The sequence below is a fragment of the Mustela lutreola genome, chromosome 10, assembly GCF_030435805.1.
Source record: "Mustela lutreola isolate mMusLut2 chromosome 10, mMusLut2.pri, whole genome shotgun sequence".
Lineage (NCBI taxonomy): Eukaryota > Metazoa > Chordata > Mammalia > Carnivora > Mustelidae > Mustela > Mustela lutreola.
This window is the reverse complement of record NC_081299.1, coordinates 32,618,171-32,643,702: the sequence shown is the minus strand read 5'-3', so window position 1 is coordinate 32,643,702 and position 25,532 is coordinate 32,618,171. Positions and strand designations below refer to the sequence as shown.

The 25,532-nt window shown below is 47.3% G+C and overlaps 1 protein-coding gene and 1 pseudogene across 1 annotated transcript in view; one reads left to right on the top strand and one right to left on the bottom strand.

Moving 5' to 3' along the window:
• Window positions 1-2,936, bottom strand: part of RIMKLA (ribosomal modification protein rimK like family member A) — a 31,964-nt gene extending 29,028 nt beyond the window's left edge. The window contains exon 1 of the mRNA XM_059136602.1: window positions 2,620-2,936. Coding sequence (XP_058992585.1) covers window positions 2,620-2,782 — 163 coding nt within the window. The 5' untranslated portion in view covers window positions 2,783-2,936. The remainder of the gene's footprint in view (window positions 1-2,619) is intronic.
• Window positions 2,937-6,827: 3,891 nt separating this feature from the next.
• On the top strand, window positions 6,828-24,971 carry LOC131810487 (uncharacterized; annotated as a pseudogene).
• Window positions 24,972-25,532: the final 561 nt, after the last annotated feature.

The following is a 25,532-nucleotide window of genomic DNA, read 5'->3' as shown; positions in this document are numbered from 1 at the left end:
CAATTCCACATCCACGGAAAAAGGTACCATGGGCTGCAAATGCCCTCGCACATGCTTATTCTGTATCCAGAGACGGGAATTAGATTGGGTCTTGAACTGTAGTTAGCTGCTAACCAGCTGGATGGCACTGAGTATCTTTGAGCGTTGGGTCCTTCATTAGTAAAACGAAAGGGTCAGGATGGATGATCTTAAAGGCTTTCCCAGCTCTCACCCTCAATAATTTGCAAATGGGAAATGTCATTAATATCAGTAACTATTTCTGCATTTCAAAGCCAGTAAGTTCTAGAGTTTACTCCAGAGGAATACTTGGCTCAGCAAATTGCCAAGGCTTTTCTGTAGTCTGACGATAGAAGATACTGGGAAATAGAGCGCATACCTTTATTCACTCAAAAAAATATTCACTGAGTGCCTATTACTGAAAGACCCTGTTCGAGTCATGATTACAGCACTGAGCAAGGAGCTCACTCTTTGCACAGAGCTTACCCCTTGGGCTTCATGATTACAGCAACAAGCAAAGGAGCTCACTCTTTACACAGAGCTTACCCCTTGGGCTTCAATTAACCCACCCCCATGACAAATAAATCTCATCACTGCTTTGGATGGCAGAAAGAGTGATCTGATAGATTTGTTTTACGTGTCATGAATTGTGTCTGGGTATCTCTGAATTAACAAAAGATTAAAACTCCTTCAAAAAATGCCTGCCTGCAGTTACTCCAGCGACTATTTTCTCGTAGTTTAGAAAGAAGTAACTTCTGGTTTGCAAAGAGACGGAGATACATTCACACATGAATTCCTGTAAAATTTAAGACACTAATTAAAAGGTTTAAAGGGTTTTCCTGCTGAAAAAGAAAACAATTTTCTTTCTCTAGGACCAATTCTTTAAAATGGTTTGTTTTTTAAAATTTTTTAAAAAGTAACCTCCATGCCCAACATAGTACTCAAACTCACAACCCCCCAAGATCAAGAGCTACATGTTCTACCAACTGAGCCAACCAGGCGCTCCTCAAATGGGGTTTTAGACACAAAACAGAGAATTTCCCTACTCCATCACAGAATGCCAGATGGGTCTACAACAGAAATATGATGTGGAACTTCAACTGCTGTACCTCAAAAAAGGCATCTTTACACGCTGCAAAATAAATCAATAAAATGAAGAGGAAACAAACTAACGCTGGGGGTAGAAAGATGTATATCCTAGATCTAGATCAGTAAAAGATAACATAATTCCACTGAACAATTTTAGAGCTAGAACCACCTTAATCCTTAGTTTTATATAAACAAGAAACCTGAGATTCAAAGACTTTAAGTGACCTCCTCAAGGCAAAGCCAAGATACTTGTTAGCAGCAAAGCTGTGCTAAGAAACCAGATTTGCAAACTGCTTGTTCTGGAATCCAGTTCTACATTAAGTAACTGTAAGAGTTTTAGCAAATCAAGACTCAACAGACAGTACCCCTTATAGATGACACACTGTTTTAGACTAAACGTATGACACCTAAAGCTTGTAGTATATTTATCAGGGGGGCTATCCAGTCTGATATTACTTATGAAGGGTTTAGATAAATTTATGGATAAAACACCTAGAACAGATACCTTATACACAGGACATATTCGAAACTCCTTTAAGTCACCTGTTCAGAAAGGGAAAGGAATCCCTTTCCTCTGCTAAAGAAGAGTAACAAATTATAATCTTATTTAACCAGGTATGATTAAAAACGCACTCTGAACTGGGCCCAAATTCCCCCCGCCCCCAGTCCCACATCTGATCGCCAGTGAAGTAGCTGGGTTACTTCCAGAGTAGAGGCTGAAGCCACTCAAACTGCAGGTTAGTGGGGGTTCCTAAACCAAAGGTTCCAGGAGGAGACTGCTTGTATTAAAAAATAATTAAGAATATCTAAAACACATAGTTAACCTTTTGAGGTCAGGGTCAGAGATGATAACCACGTCTTACCCAAAAATGTCTCTTGGACACAGCAGTGGAGAAATATGAGGCCAGAATGGTCTGGACCTGAAATCTTGGCTTTTCTGGAATCAGAATTCAACACTTTTAGGAAGGAGGATGAGTTTTTAAAAACCCATCAACGGTCTACTCTCCCACTTACACACTCAAGAAGGGACTCCAGTCGTAAATTTCTCCCCCTATGTAGGCTCCTAGTTTGGGAATGATAATTCTATAGTGCATTACTCATGCTTACACACTCCTGAAAAACTTTTTAAAACATTCACTGTAATGGCAATTCGTAAATGTGGTGAGGGTTTCTAAAAAGCTATCCTGACAGGGCACGAATGCGAGCAGAATTTGCAAATACGGGGTTTGCAGCTTGATTTTCCTCGGACCTCCATGCAGCTTCAGGCGAATTCGAGTTCCTCCCAAAACAAAGTGCCCTAAGTACGCGGAATCCCGTTCTCAAATCTTGGCCTCAGGGCGGACGGTGGTGGTCAAAGGCAGCCCTCAAGGTTAGGGGCTTTCTCTAACCCAAGGAGGGCTCGCGGGGGAGGGCTGCTAGTCTGGGGGACCCGAAGGAGACTTGGCTGGAGGAAGCCCGGGTGCGCGCGCCCACCGGCCGACTCCCGGGGACCCCGACGCGCCTCCCCGCCCTCCCGGGGCCCGCCTCGCTCACCGAGGTGGCCGCCGACGACGGTGACGGCGATCTGGTCCATGAGCACCGCCCGGAAGCGCACGTCCTGCTCGGAGCAGCGCTGCCGGAGGGCGCGCAGGATCTGCACCTGCGGGTAGTCCTCGCGGATGCGCCGGTCCGTCAGGAACCAGAGCTGGGAGCACATGGCGGCCAGGGCGGCGGCGCCTGGCGCGCCGCGCGGGCCCCCTCGACGTCCCGGGCCGCTCGCTCAGGCTGGCTGGCGGCCGGCCGGCCGGCGTCCGGGGCGAGCGCGCGCCGCGGCTCCGCTCCGGCCGGTGCGCCAGGCGCCTCTGCAGCCCTGACCCAGCGAATCTGCCCGGCCACTCAGCGCCGCCGCCGGCACCCGTCAGCCAATCAGCGCGCGGCGGCGGGCGCGGGCCGGCCGCGCGGCCAGCTGCAGAGGCGGCCTCGGCGGGCGGCGCCCGGGGAGGGGCGGCGGGGCCCGGGGCCTGCGGCGGCCGGGGGAGGGGCGGCGGGCGGGGCTCCGGGCCTCGGGAAGCCCTCGGGCCGCCGGCTGGGGGTGGTGCAGCCGCGGGAGGGCATCCCCGGCCCCGCCCGGGACCCCCCCCGGTGGGCGTGGCGCTGCCGGCCTGGGTGGGGCGGCGGGAGCGGGAGGGGCCGGGGCGGTGTCCCGCGGGGCGGAAAGGATGTCCTGACTCCCGGACTAAAGATGCGCTGCGGGATGCGTCCCGAAGGCGGTCGCGAGCATCCGGGGCCGAGGGCACCGGTGAGCCCCGGCAGAGTCCGGAACAGGGCCTCGGGGACGTCCCCAGGGGAATTCTGGAGCCTGGCGAAGGTCACCCGGCTAGGCCCCCAGTTGGACCGTGGCTTTGGAATTCTTGGCGGAAATCCTGGCCTGGAGCTGGGGGTGGGGGTTGAGGGGAGTTGGGTTTTAGCCGCCTCCAATCGGATCATTTGAAGGTGCATTTCTCGGGGTCTCAGATATTCTTACACTGGACAGCACCTCCTAGTTTGCGGCGGCTCTGGGCCTCAGAACCTCAATATGATGAAAACGGGTCTAAGACTTCTTTTAGAGAGACCACTGCCTGGTCTTTCCCCATCATCCCCCGCCCCGGGCCGTACCACTGAGTCATCTTTAAATACCGTCCTTGGTCCTAGCCAATTAGAAATTCTGCCTGCAAACAATGTTTGAAGCCAGATCCTTTCTAAATAACTGCAAGACTGAAGTTAGCCATCTTTAAGATTGCATTTACTCTTCCAGCTCATGAAAATGTATTGGGGGGGGGGGGGGCTTAGGGAAGCAAGAGTAATTTCAATGCAGGCCCAGCAGTGACAACTTAAAAACCCATTTTGAAGATGTCTCAGGTAAAGTATAGGTTTCACTGTAAGTATTAGGCAGATATGTGCGTTTACCCACTGGATATGCCTTTGGAAAAGTTATATCTAAACGGCATTTCAAAAATTAATTCTTTAAGTATCCCCATATATTTTCTTAAAGTATCAATAAACTAGTGCCCTATAGATTAGTATCTTCCAAATCTATCTTCTTCTTTTTTTTTTTTTTAAGATTTTATTTATTTAATTTAAGGGTGTCTGAGTGCCTGGGTCAGTTAACTATCTGCTTTCAGCTCAGATCATGATCTTGGGGTCCTGGGAACCAGCCCCACATCAGTCTCCCTGCTCAACGGGGTGTTTGCTTCTCCCTCTTCCCCTGCAGCTCCCCCTGCTGTGCTGTCTCTTTCTCTGTATCAGATTTTTTTTAATCTTTTTTTTTTTTAAGATTTTATGTATTTATCTTAGAGAGAGAGCGCGCCAGCGCATGAGTGAAGGGAGGAGCAGAGGGAGAGGGAAATAATCTCAAGCAGACTCCACCTGAGTGTGGAGCTCATGGTGGGGGCAGGGAACACCAGCCAAAGATTGTGACCTGAACCAAAATCAAGATCCCTGCACTCAATTGACTGAGCCTCCCAGGCGCCCCCAAAACTATCTCCCAACCACGGATCACCTTGGGCACTAGAGACTCCATCTGCTACATTGACTATTTCCTTGGTACTTCATGGTGTTCATTTTGTTGACCCTGGGGCTCCCTACGGGGCTTTCCCAGTATTACACGTAGGATGTCTATGAGAGGATGAACCATAGTTTGCTGGAACAATTGTATACTAAAAGCTAGATAAGAGTCAATAAATTTAGGGTGCCTGGGTGGCTTGGCTGGGCCAAGGCTGGTAACTACCTTCGGCTCAGGTCATGATCCCAGAGTACCAGGATCTCCCGCATTGGGATCCCAGCTGCTTAGGAAGTCCGCTTCTCCCTCTGACCTTCTCCCCTCTCATGGTCTCTCTCACTCTCTCTCAGATAAATAAAATCTTAAAAAAAAAAAAAAAAAAAAGTAGGGCGCCTGGGTGGCTCAGTGGGTTGAGCCGCTGCCTTCGGCTCAGGTCATGATCTCAGGGTCCTGGGATCGAGTCCCGCATCAGGCTCTCTGCTCAGCAGGGAGCCTGCTTCCTCCTTTCTCTCTCTCTGCCTGCCTCTATGCCTACTTGTGATCTCTCTCTGTCAAATAAATAAATAAAATCTTAAAAAAAAAAAGTAAATTTAGAAGTTTCTTATAATCCATGTTCATAGTCATCTATGCAAAATTAGAACGTGTAAGTCATAGGCAGATGCATGTCCATATCCAGGCTTGAGGAGAGCAGGGTCTGAGGACCCAGGTGGTGTCATTACTTCCTCAGTGTATTTGCTCTCCCTTGCTAGCAGGTTCCTACCACCCCTGTGGTCTTCCTTTCCCAGGATGGGTGACAGGTGAGGACCTGGGACAGCACATATCCAATTAGGAGATGGCTACACTTGTCCAAGTATAATGTTTTGTTATACTACCAAAATTCCTCAAGCACGGAGATACTGTTTCGGGTATAGGATGTGTTGTTATATAATATTTCCCCGTAGATGACTCCCAAATTCAAGTTTAATTTTGACATCTCTTGAGCTTCAGCAATGTGAAAGGATGCTATCCTGCCATCACCTCAACGTCCCTAATACTAAACTCATTAGTTTCCCCTCCATTCCAGATTCTATTGTCTTAATAAGGAAAATATATGATCTCACATAGCAAGAAATTTAGAGGAAGGTCAGCTTTAGGATTAGTTCATTTAACAGCTAAATAAGACTATCAGGGGACCCAGATTCTTTATATCTTTCCACGCTGATATTCTTAGGTTAGTGTCCCTCATAGTTACAGAATGGTTGCCACAATTCCACCTAACACATCCATCCACATAATGTCTGGCAGAAGTAGAGAGACTGTTTCTTCCCATGTGCCCCTTTTTATTGCCATGGAAAACCTGTCTCGGAAGACCTCAAGCCAACTTCCCACAGTCTCTTATGCCCATGTCTAAACACAGTTGCCATCAAGAAGGAAGAAACTATCATGAAAGGCTTAAATTAGTTATGATTTGCCCCTGTGGCTTGGAATTAGAATCCCTTCCCCCAAGTACATGCAGAGTTAGGTGAACAACCTGGGCAAAATGAGAGTTTTCCTAGGAGAAACGAAGGGAGAAAAGATGTTAGAAGAACAAACCACAGTGCTTAATACAGATGGTAATAGGGTAAACATGCCAAGTAAGTTAGGCTGTGGTAGCTAATGATCTCAAAGTGACTAATAACAAGAAAGAGTTTTGTTTTGTTTTTTCTTGAAATACCCTACATGTTTATGGCCAGTCAGCTTGACTACATTCTAGTTTGTCTTCGTGCTGTGACCCAGGCTTATCAAGTGACCCATATCCAGGACAATGTTGGTCTCGTGAAAGAAAAGTGATCATGTGAATGACACACTGGCTCTTCATACCTTGTCGCAAGAGAGAGAGGGAAAGCCCCTTGAGAACTATGAACTTCTACCTGGCTCTGAGAGCCGAGTTCATCCAGGACAGCAACCCTGGAACTGATACATTTTCTTGGTCAGAACAGGTTCACCGGGCCAACTCTGACATCCACAGAGAAGGACCGCAAACATTTGTGAACCACCATAACCAAAAATAGAGTCTGCCATACTCAAGGACCAGGAATCGTCAAACCCTGCTCTGCTTATCTTGTCTCCTCTCCTTAGGGTTCCCAAGGGGACTATACATGAGAAAGAAATTGGAATTGAAACCAAAGGATCATTTTATTCATACCTGAGCTAGCACCCAGTAACCTCTAGAATAGAACTCTGCCAGAAGACGAGGTTGAATGACATGGCGTAGGTTTCAGGCTGCTTCCTAATTCCCTGTTCCCCTTCCACCTTCTACATTTTGGGGCCAGGATGCATGGGCGTGCCTGCAGAAAGAGGGGAGGAGATGATCAGATCTGCGAAGCAGACCACATTTACTCTTCTGAGTATGTGCTGGAGACTGAGCTGGGCCTATTCAGCAGGAAATGGGGAGCATGGCAACACATGGCCATGTGACCTCTCAACCCAAAGTGACCCCAGCCACGTAAAACGTGCATTCATTGATATCCTGGGCTCTGACTAATCCGATTAACAAGTTCTTCCTTCTAAGGGAAACCATTAAGAAGACAGGGCATGGGGCGCCTGGGTGGTTCAGTGGGTTAAGTCTCTGCCTTCTGCTCAGGTCATGGTCTCAGGCTCCTGGGATTGAGCCCCACATCCGGCTCTCTGCTCAGCAAGGAGCCTGTTTCCCCCACTCCCTCTCTCTGCCACTCTGCCTACTTGTGATCTCTCTCTCTGTGTGTCAAATAAATAAATAAAATCTTTTTTAAAATTAAAAAAAAAAAAAGACATGGCAGAAGAGAAGGGAATTCCCTCTTATGTTCCATATTCTCAATTCTGTTCTCTCTTACTTTGTTAGGAAGAGGAATGGAAAAGTGCACTAGGCATCATCTATTTGCTTTCTCATCCAGACTATAAGGCTCTTCTTAAGAACTGGGGCCAATGCATCATGATGCCATGTATCATTGTTTCTACCTCTAGTAGGTACTCAGGTATCTGTTGAAAATAGTGATGACTGTCATTAAGAGACATCATTGCGATTTCAGTTGACAAAACTGTGGTCAATTACAGATGTACAGTTGGCCTATGTGTGTGTGTGTCTGTGTGTGTGTGTCTGTGTGTGTGTTTTGCGATTTTATTTGTTTATTTGTCAGAGAGAGAGAGAGAACACAAGCAGGGGGAGCAGCAGGCAGAGGAGAAGCAGGCTCCTCATTGAGCAAGGAGCCCAGTGTGGGACTTGATCCCACTACCCTGGGATAATAACCTGAGCCGAAGGCAGTCGCTTAACCAGGTGTCCTTACAATTGGCCTTTGAGTAACATGAGAGTTAGAGATGCCAACCCCTTGCACAAATACAAGTCCATGTATAATTTTTGACTCCCTAAAAACGTTACTAATAGCCTTCTATTGGCCAGAAGTCTTACTGATAATGTAAACAACAGATATTTTGCATATTTTATGTATTTTCTGCAATATTCTTACAATAAAGTAAGCCAGAGAAAAGAAAGTGTTATTAAGAAAATCAAAAGGAAAAAATAAAATAAAAAAAAAAAGAAAATCAAAAGGAGGGATGCCTGGGTGGTTCAGTCAGTTGAGCATCTGACTCTTGATTTCAGGGTCGTGAGTACAAACCCTGTGTCCAAGGCAACTTAAAAAAATTAAAGGGCAGGAAAATACATTTATAGTACTATATTATATTTATTGAAACAAATCCATGTATAAATAGATGCATACCGTTCAAGTCTTTTGTTCAAGGGTCAAGTGTACTAGGTCTTGTAACCCGGGATTCTGGGGCTATATTTCTCATCTTACTTCTAACCTTCAGTACATATTGGCACAAAAGGGTATTGAGATGTGGGTCTGGACAATGGAAAGAAAGCGATAGTCTTCATAAATATTACATATGACCCCGAGCAGATGAATGTGCCAAGTATATAGAAGATCAAAATGCAATTGACCTCAGTAAATTAGAGAAATGGTCATCAATGGAAGGTTAAAATGCACCACGGAGCAAAAGAAGCATCACACACTGAAAGAACTGGCCTGGCAGAAATGTGGCCAAAGAGAGATGATAGATGTGGAAAACAGAATGAACAGAAAAATAGCAGGATATAATAACAAAAGACTATGTAGCCAAATTCATCTTCACATCCCTGGGACCTTGCATAGTGCCTGGCACACCATGGACATTGCTAAATATGTATTGAAAAAAAAAAATGTGTGATTTTGCCTTTGGTCAGATTATCCATGCTGTTCCCTTCCCCTGAAAAGCCTCTGCATGACCAATTCTTATCCATTCTTCAAGGCTCAGCTCAAATGCAACTCCTGTCATGTTGCCTTTCTTCAATTCACCCTGCCCTCAGCTAGAGGAAAGTTCTTCGTTTCTGAATTTTCGTAATCAATTAATATGTGCTAGCAATGAGTAAGTGTTACAGTAATGGGCACTCGGTCATTACTGGTGAATGGTAACACAGATTAAGACAGTCCAGGGCACATAATTGCAAATCACAGAATTAATGACTAACAGAAGTTATCTGAAATTCTAGAACCGTTAATCACCGGCTTTGACTCTCACTTTTTGTGTTCTAGTTTCTTCTCTTTGCTGTGTGTAATCCAGACGTCAGCGTTTCCCTCATCCTCTCACTCAGACCCACCCCCTTATGCCCTCTCATACCAACAAGACAGAATTTGCTGAAGGGGAGACATGATTTACATCACGTAGTCTGCAGGGACTGAAGACCCCCTAGGACATACCTCTTTCTCTCTGCTTCTGCCACAGGGGTCTCTTCCTATCCCCCCCCACAACCCCCTCATCAGCCTCCAGCCTTGCTGCTCTTCACCACGGCCACCCCCCAGCCCTCTGCAAATTCCTCAACCCTTTATTACACAGAGAAATGCCTTTTATCCTAGTTTCTACTTTCCAAACCTGTGCCTGACAAATCACCCGTGTTTAGCAAAACAGAAATTCTTCCAATTAGAGGACGCATCCTCTTCAGGAAATAGAAGGCAATTATAAATAATATTTTTCTTCTGCAAACATCATTAACACAAAATGACTAAGTGGGGTTTGTCCATGAAGTCTTCCGGCGAAGATTGTTGGAGTCAGCTTTTGAAGATGACAGCGGACACAGCTTTGCAAGGCAGAGTACCAAGAAGACGTTCAGGAGTTTGCTGACTGCCGGTTGCTGGCTGTCCTGGACGAACTCGGCTCTCAGAGCCAGGTAGAAGTTCATAGTTCTCAAGGGGCTTTCCCTCTCTCTCTCTTGCGACAAGGCTGCACGATTGCTTATCCCGCTGTCCGCCAGCCCCAGCCTTGTTCAGCTCTCATCATTAAAGACAGACGGTGGTTTTCTCAGCCTTTCCTAGCTCCTTAGCTGTTACTGACTGAATCAGAAATTCTATTAGAAAACCTAACACCATGTTTCCTTCCCTCTTACATTAGGGTACACACTATGCCGTAGTAAGAGACCCCAAAGATGGTGACTCAATAAGAAATGTATTTCTCTCTCCTTCAGTAGTCCAGTAAAGGGGATGTCTGGGATGAGGAGGGTGCTCTGCTTTACGGGTTCATCCCAGGATCTCGGTTCCTTTCATCTTTAGTGTGCCACCTACCCCAGGGCATGGTCATTGTTGGCATGTCTGAGGCTGGCTCTCTTGGCCACATCTGTGTTCTAGACCTCTGGAAGGAGACACAGAGGGAAAAGAAAGTAGAGAAAGAGTTGCTTCCCTTGAATGCTATAACATGAATGTTATACTCCTAAATTCCATTCACACAAACTTCCATCCCAAGAACTTGGTGCCAGGGAGGCTGGACACAGTACTTCCTAACTGGGGATGTATGTTTCAGCTAAAACTCAGTGTGGGGAGAGAAGGGTTTCTATTACTAGAAGGAAGAGGGGAAATAGACATGAACATGGTTAATAGCTCCCACCATACCTCCCTACCCTCTTGTGGGAAAAACATCTTAGCATGGCACAGGAGACTCTTGCCACTCAAGTAATACCCAGTTTCTTGAAATGCCCTGAATGTGCTTCTCCATGTCCCACCTCCATGACTGATCGTGGTAAATTGTTCTCACTTTCCCATGCTGGCTAGAATCAGCTCAACTAACATCTTCTCCAGGAAGTCTTCCTAAACCTTTGTTTAGGGTCAGTGACCCTTCTTTGTGCTCCCATAACACATGATGCATTTCTCTCCTTTGGCACTCATCAAAGTCCTCCAGCATCTGCATACAATTGAGATCATCTCTTTATGCTCTTTCTCCATCTAGATTATAAGCAATTTGAGAGCAATTAGGCTGTGTCTTAGTCGTATTTGTACCCTTACTACCTAAACTGAGCTAAATTCCTTTTGCCTGCCAGTGGATGAAGTAAGTTGCACCATCGCCTGACCCCCACAGGCATGCCCACTGAGTTATAGTTCTCATCTGTAATGGCCAGGCTGGATAAGTGGACATTTCTTCTTCCCATTTGGACAAAGTACTAGCCTGAAACCCCTGCTGGCCTAAGACCCTAATCTTCTTTTAGCTCTCTGCACTCCTTCTGGGGAGCCCAGGACCTGTTCTTGTTACTTTCTAGGGCTGACTGACAACCTAGAACCAGGGTATAACTGCCATTTCCTGCCATTGATCTTGGACCCTTCAGTTGCTAGGCTTCACCTGCTATGTACCTCTTTGATACCATGACCAGCTGGAACCAGTCCTGGCATATTTTTTATCTCAGGACATTTACAAATGACCCTTCAGTTACGTCAGTTTTCCCCAGTTCTGCTCTTAGTGGGCTCTGGCCACTTTCCCCTCATTACTGGTCATCCTGGTAAAGTTCTGTCGTGCCTGAGTATGCAAAACCAGTATATTGAGCAGGTTACCCATTTTGCAAACATGTTTTATTTTACAAAAGAATTTACCAGTAAAATCCTAATAATTAATATGTCCCTCTTTTGGTAGAACTTTAGTGACTGTTCAGTGAGGAAGAATTTCCAGTTCAGATGGATGGGTTTTTTGTATACCAAAGCTTTTTGGTATACCATCACTTTTGTATACCAAAACAATGGGTCAGAAGCAAGGGGATTGAACCATGAAAAGTCAGGAATTTGGTCGAATCATCCATAGATCTTGGTAATGTCCAGAGAACAGAGAGGCAGGTAACCCTAGTGTTCTCGAGATGAAGATGCATTGGCAGTTTGATTTGTAATGAACTAAAGGTTCCCAACCCTAAAAGGTCACTTTAGAGTTAGAGATAGGTCTCAACTGCATAGGTCTGGTGCTCAGAACCCTTCCAAATGTCCCTGCCTGTATTTGTTAGAAGTCATTCATTTATAAATGACAGAAATTCTATTTAAACTAACATAAGCAAAAAGGGAATGTGCTGGCAGCTTACAACCTTTGGAAGTCTAGGAGTGGATTTCAGTCATGCCTAGATCTAGGGGATTAAAAAAAAGACATTTTCTGGGTTGGTCTTTCTCACTCTTGCAATCCCTTTCCCTTCCTTTTTCTCACTCTCGCCCTGCTTCTTTCTTACATTGACCCCCCAATCTCTACAAGAGATTCTTCTACACTGCAGAGAAGATGGCCCCCATTCACATTCTTAATGCCCTTTATCTGGAAAGCCAGATGACTTTTCTTCTACTCTCAATAAAAAAGCAATCCTCAGGGCGCCTGGGTAGCTCAGTCTTAAGTGTCTACCTTCGGTTCCCTGCTTGGCAGGAAGCCTGCTTCTCCCTCTCCCACTTCCCCTGCTTGTATTCCCTTTCTTGCTGTCTTTCTCTCTGTCAAATAAATGAATAAAATCTTTTTAAAAATTAATAAATTAATTAAAAAACAATCCTCCAGAAGAACTTGATTGACCCCTGGGCTAATCGTGGCTAAGGCCATGGGGTTCCTTGGTTGGCTAGGTCCTCTGGCTATGAAGTGGGGTTGCGGTCCTTGGCTGCCTCACTAGACTCACACAGGGTAGACAAAACAAGAAATACCACCACACTCTTCTTCTGAACACTTGAGGATCCGCTGTAAATATTTCAAGGGTTCCCACCAAACAGTCCAGGCTTCACTTCATACTTCCGACGTTTCTACTCATAATGTTCCACACTGATCGCTGCTTGCCTGCTGTGTGGATCCCTGCTCCATGGTTCCCCAGACTGCTTATCCCTTATGCTGATACCACTTAGCTGGATCGTGGTTGGCCACACTCTGCTGCTCAGACCAATGCCTGTGTTGTGTTTCTTTCCGGGACCTCCTCGCACTACTCTGTTTGGAGATGTGCCCATGAGTTTCCCAGATGATTTGACAGGGGCCAGTGCAAGGGGCTGTGCCGTTATGCGCCATTGTCTAAGTTGTTCAGTGCACAAGGGCACCGGGTGAGGGCACACATGGGTACCAAAGTCTAGCACAAAATGTAGTTCACTCCGGCTGAGCTACCCACCCACCCACCTATGTTCCCCAGGAGGAAGAAGTGCTTCTTCTATTTCTGCAAGGGTGTGGAGCCCTGCCCCCAGGAGCTGTGACTGCCCCTAGGCCAGCACAAGCACAGCTCCAAAGGTTTCCTCTGAAAGGCAGAGGAACAGCTCCCTCTCTCATTTGTCAGCATAACAGAGAGACGCCACTCTCTTAAACATAATGGGAGTGGGAGGGTCACAGGATCCGCAGGGATCACAGGCCCACCCCACCCTGTTATTCAGCCATAACATCTTCATACACCCTTCCAACATGCCAGAGTGAAAAATCATGAAAAACCGAACGTGACAAGAGTTGTCAAAAGCACACAGACATCAGCTGCGGAAATTATAAAGCATTTTGGGTTCCATGTTTTCTGAGAAAGGCACACTTCTTATCCAGATAGAAAATAAAATCTATGGGGTGCCTCAGTGGCTCAGTGGGTTAAAGCCTCTGCCTTCAGCTCAGGTCATGATCCCAGGGTTCTGGGATCAAGCCCCGCATCGGGCTCTCTGCTCAGCGGGGAGCCTGCTTCCTCCCCTCTCTCTGCCTGCCTTTCTGCCTACTTGTGATCTCTGTCTGTCAAATAAATAAATAAATAAAATCTTTAAAAAAAAAAAAAAAAGAAAGAAAGAAAGAAAGAAAAGAAAATCTAGGGGCGCCCGGGTGGTTCAGTCAATTAAGCATCTGCCTTTGGCTCAGGTCATGATCCCAGGGTCCTGGGATTGAGCCCCACAAGGAGTTCCTTGCTCAGTAGGGAGTCTGCTTCTCCCTCTCCCTCTGCTGTTCCCCTTGCTTGTGCACTTTCTCTCTGTCAAATAAATTAATTAAATCTTAAAAAACAAAGAAAAGAAAAGCCTAAGGAAAATACCGTGAGAACCATCTCATGGTGATACCCACCACCACCACGCCAGAGTAAGTCATGTTCACATCTAGTCACACATTCACATTGAGTCGGCTCTCCTACGTACCAAGGCAGGCCTTTCCACGTGACATGCAGCTTAAACATGCCCCTCTCCGGCTCCCCAGAATATATGGAAGACACTGATGTCGACTGGTTGCATTGGACAAGTGTCGGGAATAGCTGCCGGTTGGTCTCCGAACTACCATACTAACCAGACTTGGAGCCCTGATGCTGCAGGTGGCTATTGACCCCACATCCTTCCTGTCGTGAAGAAAGCTCTCCCAGGAATCTGGAGTCCCGCCTGCTTTCCCCTAGCCCCTCAGACATAGAAAATGTGGCTATGGCTCGAGTTCTTTTCCAGGAAGGTTCCTTCGCAGTCAGGCAGCACGGGAGGCACAGCTGTGAATAATTCCTTTTCCAACTGATCTGCCCGCAGAGAACAGTCCTATACCTCCTGAACTGAATCCACAGGGAAAAGCAAAAGTGGCCAGAGTCAGACCCATTACTTGGAAAAACGAAGAGTCATGGCCTCTGTCCCCTCTTGCCTGGGAAGCGGGCAGCGCACTGTGCGGTATTTATTTTGTCGTGTCTTGTGGCAGCCTTTAGGTTGTATTATTTTTTAAATCTTGATGCCAGCTAATGCATCAGATGATTTAGTCATGTTCAGTAGAAGAGAGAGTACTAGACACAGCAGATAAGGGTGGGATATATGGGAGGCAGCACCAGGAGGAGGGAAAAAAAACCCACTAAATTAGGAGACCCAAGTTCTTGTCCTACCTCACTAGTACTGCTGAGTAGCCAGCAATGGGATGTCAGAAAAGTCACTGCACCCTCACTAGCCTTATGTGCAAGATGAAGAAATTTAAATTAGAGACCCCTTAATTTTTTTTTTAAAGATTGTATTTGTTTATTTGACAGAGATCACAGTAGACAGAGAGGCAGGCAGAGAGAGAGAGGGAAGCAGGCTCTCTGCTGAGCAGAAAGCCCGATGTGGGACTCGATCCCAGGACCCTGAGATCACGACCTGAGCCGAAGGCAGCGGCTTAACCCACTGAGCCACCCAGGCGCCCCGAACCCCTTAATTTAAATTAGATAACTTCTGGGGCACCTGGGTGGCTCTGTCGGCTAAGAGTCCCACTTTTCATTTGGCTCAGGTTGTGATCTCAGGATGAAGGTGGAGCCCCATGTTGGGTTCTGGGCTCTGCGGGGAGTCTGCAGGATAGTCTCTCTCTCCCTCTGCCCATCCTCCTCGAAGATAAATAACTAAATCTTTAGAAAAATTAATTAATGGGGAACCTGGGTGACTCAGTCGGTTAAGCACCTGCCTTGGGCTCAGGTCATGATCCCAGGGTCCTGGGATGGAGCCCTGCATTGGGTTCCCTGCTCAGCAGAGAGCCTGCTTCTCCCTTTGCCTGCCACTCCCCCTACTTGTGTTCTCTCCTATGCTCGCTCTCTCTTTTAAATAAATAACTAATTTTAAATTTTTTAATTAATTAGTTAATAACCTCTAAGGCCAGCTCTAAAATACTATATAATAGCATATTTAGGAATGCCTGGCTGGCTCAATTGTTGGAGTACGGGGCTCTTGATCTCAATGTTGTCAGTTTAAGCCCTGCAGTGGGTGTAGAGATGATGTAACATCTTTTTTTTTTTTTTTTTTACATTTTATTTATTCATTGGAGACAGATACAGAGAGAGAGAGAGAGAGCACATGAGCAGAGGTAGAGGGAAAGGAAGAAGCAGACTCCTGCTGAGCAGGGAGCCCAGTATGGGGCTCGATCCCAGAACTTGGAGATCATGACCCGAACTAAGGCAGATGCTTAACCATCTGAGCCACCAAGGCTCCCCTGACTTAACATCTTTAAAAAATAAAATAAAATATTATAATTCCATAGTATCATTGGAAGTGTCACTAGGTATTCAAGAAACTCATAGATAAACACCAGAAGCCAAGAGTAAATGAACTGAACTGGGCCAACTACAAGGAGGAAACAAGCCCAAGTTGCTGAAGACCAGAGAGACAGCCACAAAGTCTGCCCTTGTTTTCCTGGGAGGAGTGTGATGGCTGAGCACAGCGGCCTGACAGATGGTAGTGGGAAAATACTTAGTCCCAGGTTCACTAAAGGTTCCTTTCTGTCTAGGTGTGAGATTAAGATACATCTAAATATTATCTGTGATTTGCTTTTTTTGCCTTTTATCTCTTATCTCCCTAGAGAAATCTGTCCAAAAAGACATACTCACACAGTCAAGTTCTCCATGTATCTATGGAGGCTGAGGTTGTACACAACATAACAGGCCAGTAGTTAATACCAGCATAAAGAATTGTGTTGTTGTAGCCATTCTAGACGTACCCAAATGTGGCCCAAAGGTTACTTGTTACCTCCCAGCCTTGCTTGATCTGTGGTCCTGTTCCTGTTCATAAGATATGATCTGTACTTTGCACAGATCCTATAGCACAGCTTGGGTCCCAAACGCCCCACAGTTGTCTATAAGAATAGGAGAAGGATGCCTGGGTGGCTCAGTCGATGTGACTCTGGATTTCAGCTCAGGTCATGATCTCAGGGTTGTGAGACTGAGTCCCACAACGGGCTCCGTGCTGGGCATGGAGTCTGCTTAAGAATCTCTCTCTCCCTCTCCCAATGCCCCGCCCCACCCCTCAAGCTCAATCTCTTTAAAAAAAAAGAGACACTTTTTCAGACTTACCTTGTTCTTGGTGACCATCACTGTTTTCAGGACAATTGATCAGGTTTTTTTTTTGGGGGGGGGTTGTTTGTTTTTTAAGATTTTATTCTTAAGTAAGCTCTGGACCCAACATGGGGCTCAAATTTACAACCACAAGATCAAGAGTGACGTCCTCTACTAACTGAGCCAGCCAGATTATTGCCTTTTGGGAGGAAGATCACAGAGGTAAGGTTTGTTGAAAACACACACACACACACACACACACACTTCAACTGGGTAAATCTGATGATCTAATTCACTTTATTAACTGATTCAGGAGTTGGGCAGCATCCCACCTAGCAAGTAGGAGCTGGAAGGAGTGAGGGAGTTGGAGAAGATTTTTATAGGAAGGAGAGTGGGGACAAGGAAGTTATTAGCAAAAAAAGAAAAGAGTGTTTTGGGTTAGGTCACTTTCCTTCAGGGTAGAGTAGGTAGTCTTATCTTGCATGTTACCTCCAGCTTTCTTTCGGGGGGAGAAGGATGAAGAGGCCCAGGAGTTATGACAGATTATCTCAGGGTGCTTATCAGAAAAAAATTTTAAGCAAGCTCTGTGCCCAACGTGGGGCCTGCACTCACAATCTCAAGATCAAAGAGTCTCATGCTCTACTGTCTGAGTCAGCCAGGCACCCCAGAAGATTCTTGACTGCCTATTAAGACTACATTTCTGGGGGGTGGTTGAAACTGCAATTAGGTTAGGTATTAAGCCTGGGTTTGGTGAGTTGGCCTAAGTAACACCATTTGGGGTATGTGGTTTTCTTTTTCTTTTTTCCTTTTTTTTTTTTTTTAAGATTTTACTTATTCAAGAGAAAGAGAGAGCTAGAGAGGGAACACAAGCAGGGGGAGCAGGAGAGGGAGAAGCAGGATCCCCACCGAGCAAGGAGCCTGATGTGAACTTGATCCCAAGATCCTGGGATCATGACCTGAGTGGAAGGCCAACGTTTAACCAACTGAGCCACCCAGGTGTCCCTGTGGCTTTCTTTTTAACAGATGCCATTTTTCATCACATTAAATCCAGGGAATATACTATCAATATGACTTGTAACTACTGATGTTGACCTTGGTCACCTGAGATAGTGTTTGTCAGGTTTTCTACTGTAAAATTACTCTTTACCCTCCCTTTCCATACTGTACTTTTTGGAAGGCTGTTACTCTGTGCAGCACACTCAAGGGAGAGTTTAGTTCTACCTCCTGAAGGACAGAACATCTACATAAATTATCTGGATTTTTTTTTTTTGCCCAGGACATTTGTCCCTTCTCCCCCTTTAACCTGTTTATTCAAATAATTCTTTTTTTAAAAAATATTTTATTTATTTATTTATTTGACAGATCACAAGTAGGCAGAGAGGCAGGCAGAGAGAGAGGAGGAAGCAGGCTCTCCGCAGAGCAAAGAGCCCGATGCGGGGCTCGATCCCAGGACCCTGGGATCGACCTGAGCCGAAGGCAGAGGCTTGACCCACTGAGCCACCCAGGTGCCCCAACCTGTTTATTCAATAATCATTGGTATCACTTAGGGACTTCTTATATTCCACTGCTATTCCTATCTGAAAAAGAAATGGAAATGCAGTTGTTTTTTTTTTTTTCTGGTCACATGCTCAGAATTTAGGAGAGAATCACATTGGATTCTCATAGATATTTATTCTGTGCATTGGGTTATAACCCAACACTAATTTGTTTATTTTGTTGCTTAAATTGTTCTATCTTTGGCCTTTAGAAGCTCTTTCAGGTGGTTCCTGTGTCTCTTTGATGGGTCTCCATCATGGTCTTACTGTTTTTTTGTTTTGTTTTGTCTGTTAGCACTTCATTACTTTCTGGCACCAAGATGCTTCAGGCTCAGGGTGCCTGGTGGCTCGGTTGGTTAAGCATCTGACTCTTGGTTTGGGCTGAGGTCATGATCTCATGGGTTGTGAGACTGAGCTCAGTGTGGGCTCTGCGCTCTTCCAGGAGTCTGCCTGAAGAGTCTCTCCCTCTGCCCTTCCCCCTACTCAAGAGCTTGTGTGCATGCATTCTTCCTCCCTCCCTCTCTCTAAAATAAATAAATCTTTTTTTTTTTTTAAAGATGCTTTAGGCTCATCTTGAATATTTCCTATTCCAGTGCTAGGTAGAATCAACCGGTTCATCCAAGGAGCTAGAGTTCATTCCTGATTTGCATGTTTGTATCTAAGATGAACTCATTTGAAACTGGTGACGGATGGCGCACCTGGGTGGCTCAGGTGGTTAAGTGCCTTTGGCTCAGGTCGCGATCTCAGGGTCCTGGGATGGAGCCCTAAATCAGGTTCTCTGCTCATCAGGGTGTCTGTTTCTCCCTCTGTGCTCTCTCTCTCTCTCCAATAAATAGATAAGATCTTTAATTAAAAACAAACAACAGGGCGTGCTGAGGAAGCCTTCAAGCTGCGCTGGGTTGAGGTCCCCAGCTCGTTGGTGACTCCCGTGCTCTGCTTTGTGGAGGCCGAGAAAAATTAAGGCCATCCCACCTCAGGTTTAGCCTTAGCATAAGTATAGCCATCTTAGCTCTGGCAGCCATCTCAGAACCCTGTGCCCAAGGGCTGAACTTTCCCCTACTTTACTTTAGTTCTAAGGACCTCCACCCTGCTTTAGTTCTAGAGACCCCCACCCTGCTTTAGTAACAGGAACCCATAAATACCCCTGCCTTAACTAAGCTCGGGGTCCGAGTCCCTACTCCGCTGTGTTGGGTATACTTGGGCCCCAGCTTAAGCTTGTCGAATAAACCCTCATGTGTTTGCATCAGTGTTGGCTCTTTGGTGGTCTCTCAGACGCGAAAACTCGGGTATAACATTCGGAGGTTCCACCGAGACCTGGGAGACTCCCAGGACCCCAACCCGGAGAGTCTTGCACCAGCTGGTGAGTGGACTCGTTTTTATCTATTTGCACGCATACTTTGGGAGCTCCAATCTGCATTTTTACCCATGGGAATTCCAACTTGTATCTGGGTTGACATTGGCTCAAGGGGATGCGTGGCAGGCCTTCGACTAGGGGTCTTGGGAGATGTCCCTTGTCCCCGCAGGGACACCGTTAGAGTCCCCCTAGGCAGTCACCAGGGGGTTCGTGGTCCCCCAAGGCAGCCAGGGGGTTTGAGTCCCCCTAGGCGGTCAGGCATCTTGTTTTTGTTGTCAGTTGCGCTGTTTGTTAAATGTATGGGAATTTTGTCTGTGGTGCCAGTTGTTAAGTTTATGGGAAGTTTTGGAAGAGGCGTCCCTTACCCCCGCCTGGAGGACAAGATCCTCATCTGTGAGGAGAGCCGGCTGCCATTGCGGTTGGATTCTCCCTTAACTTCCTTTCAGTTTTGTCTTTGCGACCGCGCCGGATCGTTTGTCTGTGTGAGTGTGTTCTTGTTAATTGTTGTAAGTGTGTGTGCCTTGTTGTGGACTGAAGGCATGATGGGACAGACACAGACTACCCCTCTGTCCCTGATGATTAACCACTTCTCGGATAATCTGAGCACAGACGGACGAAAGGGAAAGTTTCGGACTTTCTGCATGTCTGAGTGGCTAGCTTTTAATGTAAAATGGCCCCAGGAGGGAACCTTTCAACTGCCTATTATCCTACAGGTTAAGGCCGTCACCTTCAGAGAAAAACCACACGGCCACCCTGACCAAATACCTTATATACTGGTCTGGCGAGACATGATAGAGAATCCTCCCTCCTGGCTTAAACCTTTTCTCCCTCCCGAAGCAGGACCTACACCCGAGATCTGGCACTGCAGAAACCAACTCCTAAGTCCAATAAGAAAGCGGAGTCTGAACCAAAGACTCCGCTTTACCCGATCTTCCAGGACATTCCCATGGAGGACCCGATTTTTCCACCGCCCTACCAGGTCTCCCCGCCACCACCCCCCCATCTGCCCCTCCAGCAGAGGCATCAGGGGCTGTCAAGGGAGTGCCACCACCCCCCCAGATGGAGGGGCCCCCATGCATGGGCTGGCAGCAGGGACACGTGGATGAACCCATCGAGCGGCCCCAGCCTCAAACCTGGGACCGGCCGATTCCACTGTCCTTCCCCTCTGCGCCATGGGACCCCCTAATGAAACAGGGGGACAACCAATGTTATATGGGCCATTCTCTACTAGTGATTTATACAATTGGAGAACTCAACATGCAAAGTTCTCCGATAACCCAAAAGATCTGATTGGTCTTTTGGATACTGTTCTTTTCACCCATCAGCCCACCTGGGATGACGGTCAGCAGCTCTTGCAGGTTCTCTTTACCACTGAGGAAAGAGCGAATCCAGATGGAAGCCCAGAAGTCCGTCCTGGGTGACGACAGACAGCCAACGCAGAACTCTGAACTCATAAATGCAGCTTTCCCCTTGTCTCGCCCCACTTGGGACTACAACTGGGCAGAAGGTAAGGAGAGGCTCCAAGTCTACCGTCAGACTCTAATGGCGGGTCTCAAGGTTGCAGCATGTAAGCCTACCAATCTGGCCAAGGTATATGATGTAAAACAGGGTAAAGATGAGAGCCCAGCGGCATTCCTATAAAGGATCATAGAGGCGTTCAGACAGTATACCCCTATGAATCCAAAGGCCCCAGAGACAAAAGCTGCCATAGTTAGGGCTTTTGTTAACCAAGCTGCTCCGGACATTAAAAGGAAATTACAGAGGGTAGAAAGACTAGGAGAGAAGAGCCTACAGGATCTGATATTGATGGCACAGAGTCTACAATAACAGAGAGACACCGGAGGAGCAACATGCTAGGATAAGTGACCATCAGACTCGGAACCTGACTAAGATCCTACTGGCTGGCCATGACCATGGATGACCCACATGAAAAACAGAGACGTCTCAAGAAGCTGGCTTCAGGAGAAGGAAAGGGGGACAGCCCCCACCGAGAACACCCCAAACTGAATAGAAACCAGTGTGCTTATTGCAGGAAAGAAGGCCTCTGGGCAAGGGTCTGCCCCTGGTTAAAGGAATCCCCCAACAAAAGACCAAAGGCCTCCACTACTATCTTGGAGGTCGAAGAGTTAGATGACTAGGGGAGTCGGGATTTGGCACCCCTCCCCGAGCCCAGGGTAACACTTAAAGTGGAGGGGCAACCAATTAAATTCCTAGTAGACACGGGCACAGCACTCTGTCTTGCTACAACCTCAAGGGAAGTTAGCAAATAAGACCTCATCGGTACAGGGGGCCACAGGCACTAAACAATATTCATGGACTACCCGAAGAACAGTGGATCTCTGTGTGGGCCGGGTAACACACTCCTTTATGGTCATTCGTGAGTGCCCCTACCCCCTGTTAGGCCAGGACCTATTCACCAAGATGGGAGCCCAAATTAGTTCCACCCTGAAGGTCAAAGTTTCTGGATAAAGAGGGACACCCGGTCCAGGTGCTTGTCTTGAACCTGGAGGACGAATATCATCTTCACCAAACGCCCCTGGAACCAATGACCAACATCGACCCCTGATTGCAGGAGTTTCCCCAAGCGTGGGCAAAAACCGGGGGAATGGGATTGGCCCAACATCAGCCAGCGATATACATTAAACTAAAGCCAGGAGCAGAACCAGTCAGAGTCTGCCAATACCCCATGCCTTCATAGCATAAACGGGGATCACCCCACACATCCGGCGACTGCTAGACTCAGACAAACTGTGGCCTTGTCAGTTGGCATGGAACACTCCCCTGCTGCCGGTATGAAAGCCACACTCTAATGATTATAGACTGGTCCAGGACTTGAGGGAAGTTAACCGATGGGTGATGGACATGCACCCTACGGTCCCAAACCCCTACACCCTCCTCTCCATCTTGCCTCCAGACAAGACTTGGTATACAGGGCTAGACCTAAAGGATGCCTTTTTCAGCTTGCCCTTGGCCCCAAAGAGCCAAGACCTCTTCGCTTTTGAATGGGTGACCCGGAGAAGGGCATCAGTGGCCAACTCACCTGGACTCGACTACTGCAAGGATTCAAGAATTAGCCCACCATCTTCGACAAGGCACTGCATGAAGACTTAGGTGAATTCCGTGCCAAACACCCTAATTCGACTCTATTACAATATGTAGATGATCTCCTGTTGGCAGCAGAGGACCAGGAAACATGTCTACAACGCACCAAGGACTTGCTCCAAATGATAGCAACTCTGGGATACCGGGCTTCTGCTAAGAAGGCCCAGATCTGCAGAATGGAGGTGAGTTACCTGGGGTATAAATTAAAAGATGGACAAAGATGGTTAACGGATGCACGGAAGGAGACCGTCATGAGAATCCCACAGCCTCGAAACGTCCACCAGGTACGTGAATTCCTAGGGTTGGCTGGGTTCTAGGGATTGTGGATCCCAGTTTTCACTGACATAGCTAAGCCCCTCTGTGAGGCCATGAAACAAAAATAGGACTTTGTATGGACTGAGGCCATGGACAAAGCCTTCAATGACCTTAAACAAGCCTTGCTTTCGGCCCCGGCACTCGGGCTGCCTGATCTGACTAAGCCCTTCCATCTTTACGTGGATGAAAAGGAAGGGGTGGCAAAGGGAGTCCTGATTCAATACATGGGCCCCTGGAAGAGACCGGTGGCATAACTGTCAAAGAAATTAGGTGCCATGGCCGCTGGATGGCCTCCATGTTTAAAAATTACTGCTGCAGTGGCCTCCATGATTAAAGATGCAGATAAGCTGACTATGGGGCAGGAACTCTACGTCACTACCCCACCTGCCATTGAAGGGGTACTCAAACAACCCCTGGACCAATGGATCAGCAATGCCCGCTTGACCCATTACCAGAGCTTGCTTTTGAACCCTACCAGAATTTTGTTCCAGGCGCCAACAGCCCTAAACCCAGGGACACCGCTTCCTAATCCTGACAGGGACACCCCCTCACCCCCGCCAGATGACTGCCAAGAAACCCTGGCTCAGGTGCATGGAGTCAGAGCCGATCTCCAGGACCAACCACTGCCGAATGCAGATGACACCTGGTATACAGATGGCAGCAGCTTTGTCCTAGAAGGAATCAGGTATGCGGGGGCACAGGTGACCACAAAGACAGACTGTCTGGGCGGAACCGTTGGCGGCTGGGACTTCTGCCCAACGTGCAGAACTGATTGCGCTAATCAAGACGCTAACAATGGGAGCAGGCAAGCAGATAAAGATAAACATCTATACTGATAGCAGGTATGCCTTTGCCACAGCCCACATCCACGGAGCCATTTATAGAGAAAGAGGGCTCTTAACAGCGGAAAGAAAGACTATTAAAAACAAGGCAGAAATCCTCAAGCCCCTAAGGGCCCTCTGGCTGCCTAAGGCACTGGCCATTATCCATTGTCTAGGACATCAAAAAGCAGACACGCCAGTGGCCAAGGGAAACAGGCTGGCCGACTTAAAGGCAAAAGAGGCAGCTCTTTCAGTGGACCATGTCTTAGTGACCACACTGCCCGATCCGGGAGCACGGAGCTTGCCAGACAGCCCCAAGTACGCTGATGCAGACTTACAATGGATTAGGTGTCTGCCCAGGACACAATGCCTACATGTCTGGTGGAGAGCTGCAGATAGCAGCATAATCCTACCAGAGGAACTGGGACGGTGACTCCTATCCAAAATGCACAGGAGTACACACATGGGAACAAAAAAAAATGGAAGACTTGGTGCGACATGCAAAGATCACTATCAAAGATTCCCGATCAAAGATCAAACAGATTGTGGCAAGCTGTCATGCATGCCAGTTAACTAATGCCTCTGCCCATGGATCTAACCCAGGCACCCGGCTCCGGGGGGACTGCCCAGGAGCCTACTGGGAAGTAGACTTCACCGAGATAAAACCTGGAAAATACGGATACAGGTATTTACTGGTATTTGTAGATACTTTTTCAGGATGGACGGAGGCATTTCCCACCAACCATGAAACTGCATAGACCGTGACCAAGAAACTGCCAGAAGACATCTTACTGAGGTATGGTTTCCTGTTAAGATTGAATCAGACAATGGACCAGGATTCATCTCTAAGGTAACACAGGGAGTGGCACTAGTACTTGGGGCAGATTGGAAATTACATTGTGCATATAGGCCCCAAAGCTCAGGACAGGTAGAGAGGATGAACAGAACATTAAAAGAGACCTTGACTAAATTAGCCTTGGAGACTGGCGGGGATTGGGTGACTCTCCTCCCCTTTGCCCTATATAGGGTGCGAATCTCCCCATATAAGATGGGACTTACCCCTTATGAGATCATGTTCGGTATTCCGCCACCTATTATCCCCAATTTAAAATCTGTGGTGCTTGCTGAGTTTGATGATCACCAACTCCTTTTCTCCCTCCAAACGTTACAAGGAACCCATGAACAGGTGTGGCCTAAGCTGAGGGCCCTCTACAAGACTGGGCCACCCCCGGGCCCCCATTGATATCAGCCGGATGACTGGGTGTATGTCCGGAGATACCAACACCAGACACTTCAACCACGCTAGAAGGTACCCTGCATCATAATCCTGACCATTCCCACCGCTCTCAAGGTCAACGGGATTACTCCCTGGGTCCACTACACCCACATCTGGCCAGCTAACCCACACGTCGTTCTCAAGGACTTCGTCCCAGAATGGAAAAGTCAGCCAGACAAGGATAATCCCCTAAAGCTAAGACTGCGCCGTTCTCACTTGCCCCACTAATGTTGCTTACTTTTGTCAAAGACGGAGTCAGTACAGTTCAGCTCATGGTATTCAGACAGCAATACCAACCACTGGACCTTGTTGCTGAGACCAGCCTGGACCCATGATTGGGTCCTTCCTTAGGTTCCTCTGAGAGGGGGAAATGTGGAGGCTGAGAAAAACTAAGGCCATCCCACCTCAGGTTTAGCCTTAGCATAATAAGTACAGCCATCTTAGCTTCTGGCAACCATCTCAGACCCCTGTGCCCAAGGGCTGAACTTTCCCCTACTTTACTTTAGTTCTAAGGACTCCCACCCTGCT